The 2,689-nt window shown below is 34.1% G+C and overlaps 1 protein-coding gene across 1 annotated transcript; it reads right to left on the reverse strand.

The window, feature by feature from the left end:
* Window positions 1–666: 666 nt before the first annotated feature.
* HELRODRAFT_195076 (hypothetical protein) lies at window positions 667–2,426 on the reverse strand (the record flags this gene model as incomplete). Its single annotated transcript, XM_009015388.1, has 6 exons — window positions 667–697; window positions 718–975; window positions 1,243–1,372; window positions 1,563–1,738; window positions 1,855–2,020; window positions 2,415–2,426. Coding segments are annotated over 6 exons (771 nt in total), but the record flags the coding sequence as incomplete, so codon positions are not given.
* Window positions 2,427–2,689: the final 263 nt, after the last annotated feature.

Below are 2,689 nucleotides of genomic sequence, written 5' to 3' on the forward strand. Positions count from 1 at the left end.
GCATGGTTGTTTGTGTGGTTATATTATTCAATTCATTCATTCATTAAGCAGTATATTTAATTTTTATTCTGGCTAGGTTGAAATTGTCTCTGAAGTTTGCGATAGTGAATTAAAACGAGAAACAATGCATCTAGCCTGCCACCTTTCACACAATATTTAAATATTGATCTTAAAATCATAATTATTTAACGAACTATAGAACTTATCGTTATTTTTTAATACTCTTTCTTCTACTATATCTTTCTATTTATTTAAAGACTGTAGTTTGCAAGATGTCCTTCATTAATTCATCCACTCTCCCATGTATGATCAACAACACTCACCCAACTTATGAGGAATGAGGGGGCGGGTCTTTCTTTCGGGGAGGTTAATAACGATAAAGATGACCTAATCGTTTATAGCTACTAATATTTCGATCGTTGTTATTTTTTTCTATTTTATGATAAATGTAAAATGAGTTAGTTAATACAATTTATGAATAATTCAGTCAGTAATAAATCAAGGTATCAAAGAAATATCCAAATAAAAGTTAAACAAACGCTGATAATAATAATAACATTAATAATAATAATACTAACAACATTAACAATAATAATAACAACGTTAATAATAATAATAACAACATTAATAATAATATTATTATTATTATGAATTTTGTAATCAAGTGACATGTAGTTGTTATTAGAGTTAAAGGTCCCATCAACTCGAAATTAGAGTCCCACTGGTTGACGAGAAGATGAACAATGACGTCATACTGACTGCCGACCAGTAGAGTAACAATGATATAGACCATCGAGATGATTTTAGAGTTTTTGGTGCTTCCTGCGACTATGACGTCAGAGTTTCCGTGGTTACGTACAAAATAGAACGACATTCGTTTGGAGTTGTGCTCCGGTTTACGGTAAGTTGTCGGTACTGTTTTGGGACTTTTTCTCACTATCGAGTCGGCTCCCGCACTCAGATTTGGAGTGGCATCTTTTAAATTTGAAAAGGGAAGAAATTATTTTTATTATTTCTTTCAAACGTTTAATTAATTAATTAATTAATTCATTCATTCATTCATTCATTCATTAATTCATTAATTCATTAATTCATTAATTCATTAATTCATTAATTCATTAATTCATTAATTCATTAATTCATTAATTCATTAATTCATTAATTCATTAATTCATTAATTCTTAATTCATTCATTCATTCATTCATTTATTCATTCATTCATTTAATTAATTAATTAAGGACCTATCCTAAGAAAGACATCCCTGGCTCTCACGGCCACGTCATTGGTCACGATGATGACGTAGTGCGATGACGTCAAAGGTGTCACGTGATTCACAACCAATATGGCTTCCACTAGATCGGGCGATTGGGTCTAGCGGCGTGTTTAATTAATTAATTAATAATATATTTAACACTCATTATCTGGAGAGCATTGCGAAATTAAACGCTGCTTGCTGTCATTTCTAATTAATCATTCAGTCAATCAACCAATCAATCAACTAATCAATCAACCAACCAATTAACCAACCAACCAAATAGCCAATCCAAACCAGCCAACTAACCATGACAATAGATTTATAATCTTCGTTTTCTTGCCCTTCCACTACGGCACTTCCGTTTCCGTTGAGAACCCAGTAGAGCAAAGTATATGGCGGATTGCACCTGACGTCACACCGGATGTTTACGTTTCGTTCACCCACGTGAGCACTGACGTCATCACATGATATCATGGCGCCATCTTGGAAATTTGCATACATACATCCAAACAAACATCTATGTATTTGACATAAACACACACACACATACACACAGACAAATACACAGTGAAACAAACACACAGACAAAAAAACTTACACAACACTCTCATCTTTGCTAGGATCCTAGTGGTATCGAATCCGGGCACGGAGACTTCGCATTTCAAAAACTTGCCATTGTCAGAAGGACTGGGCAGGTAGTGTGAAGTCAGTCGCTGAGTCGTGTAGTGTAGCAATCGCATGCCACGATGCTGTGTTAAGGCAGGCTGTGTGTGCGTGTGCGTGTGTGTGAATGTGTGTGTGTGAATGTGTGTGTGTGAATGTGTGTGTGTGTGTGTGTGTGAATGTGTGTGTATGTGAATGTGTGTGTGTCTGTGTGTGGTTTTGTTTTTGTTTGTCTGTGTGTTTGTTTGTTCATTTTTTTGTTTCAGATTATGTGGTTTTTCATCGTTTTTGTGTTAGTATAAGTGTTTGTGGTGAAGTTTTCCGTGTGAATGTTTATGACTGCTTGCATCTCGCTTTGCACCGATTGCATAATATGTAAATACATACACACACAAAAAAAAACACACACACACACATGCATACACACACACACACACATACACACATATACACATACACGCATACATACATGTCTCGACAGAAAACATCACAAACTTGAACAAACATTGCCCGTAACAATAAATCGAGATCTTTGTATTTGAATGAACTAGGTTATGAAGCCATTGTCGAAGGAAATTGTCATAAAAAATTGTCGCAGCAGTTATTGAAAACCTTTTGAGAGTAAGAAAAAACGAAAAAAAGTGAAGGAAAAAAGAGAGAAAAAAAAGAGAGAAAGAGAGAGTCAGATAATATGTAACGAACGAATTAAATATGCAAAAAATGAAGAGTTTAACAAAATGAAAATGAGGAGAGGAATTTTTAAAAAAATG

This window comes from Helobdella robusta, assembly GCF_000326865.2.
Source record: "Helobdella robusta unplaced genomic scaffold HELROscaffold_156, whole genome shotgun sequence".
Taxonomy (NCBI): domain Eukaryota; kingdom Metazoa; phylum Annelida; class Clitellata; order Rhynchobdellida; family Glossiphoniidae; genus Helobdella; species Helobdella robusta.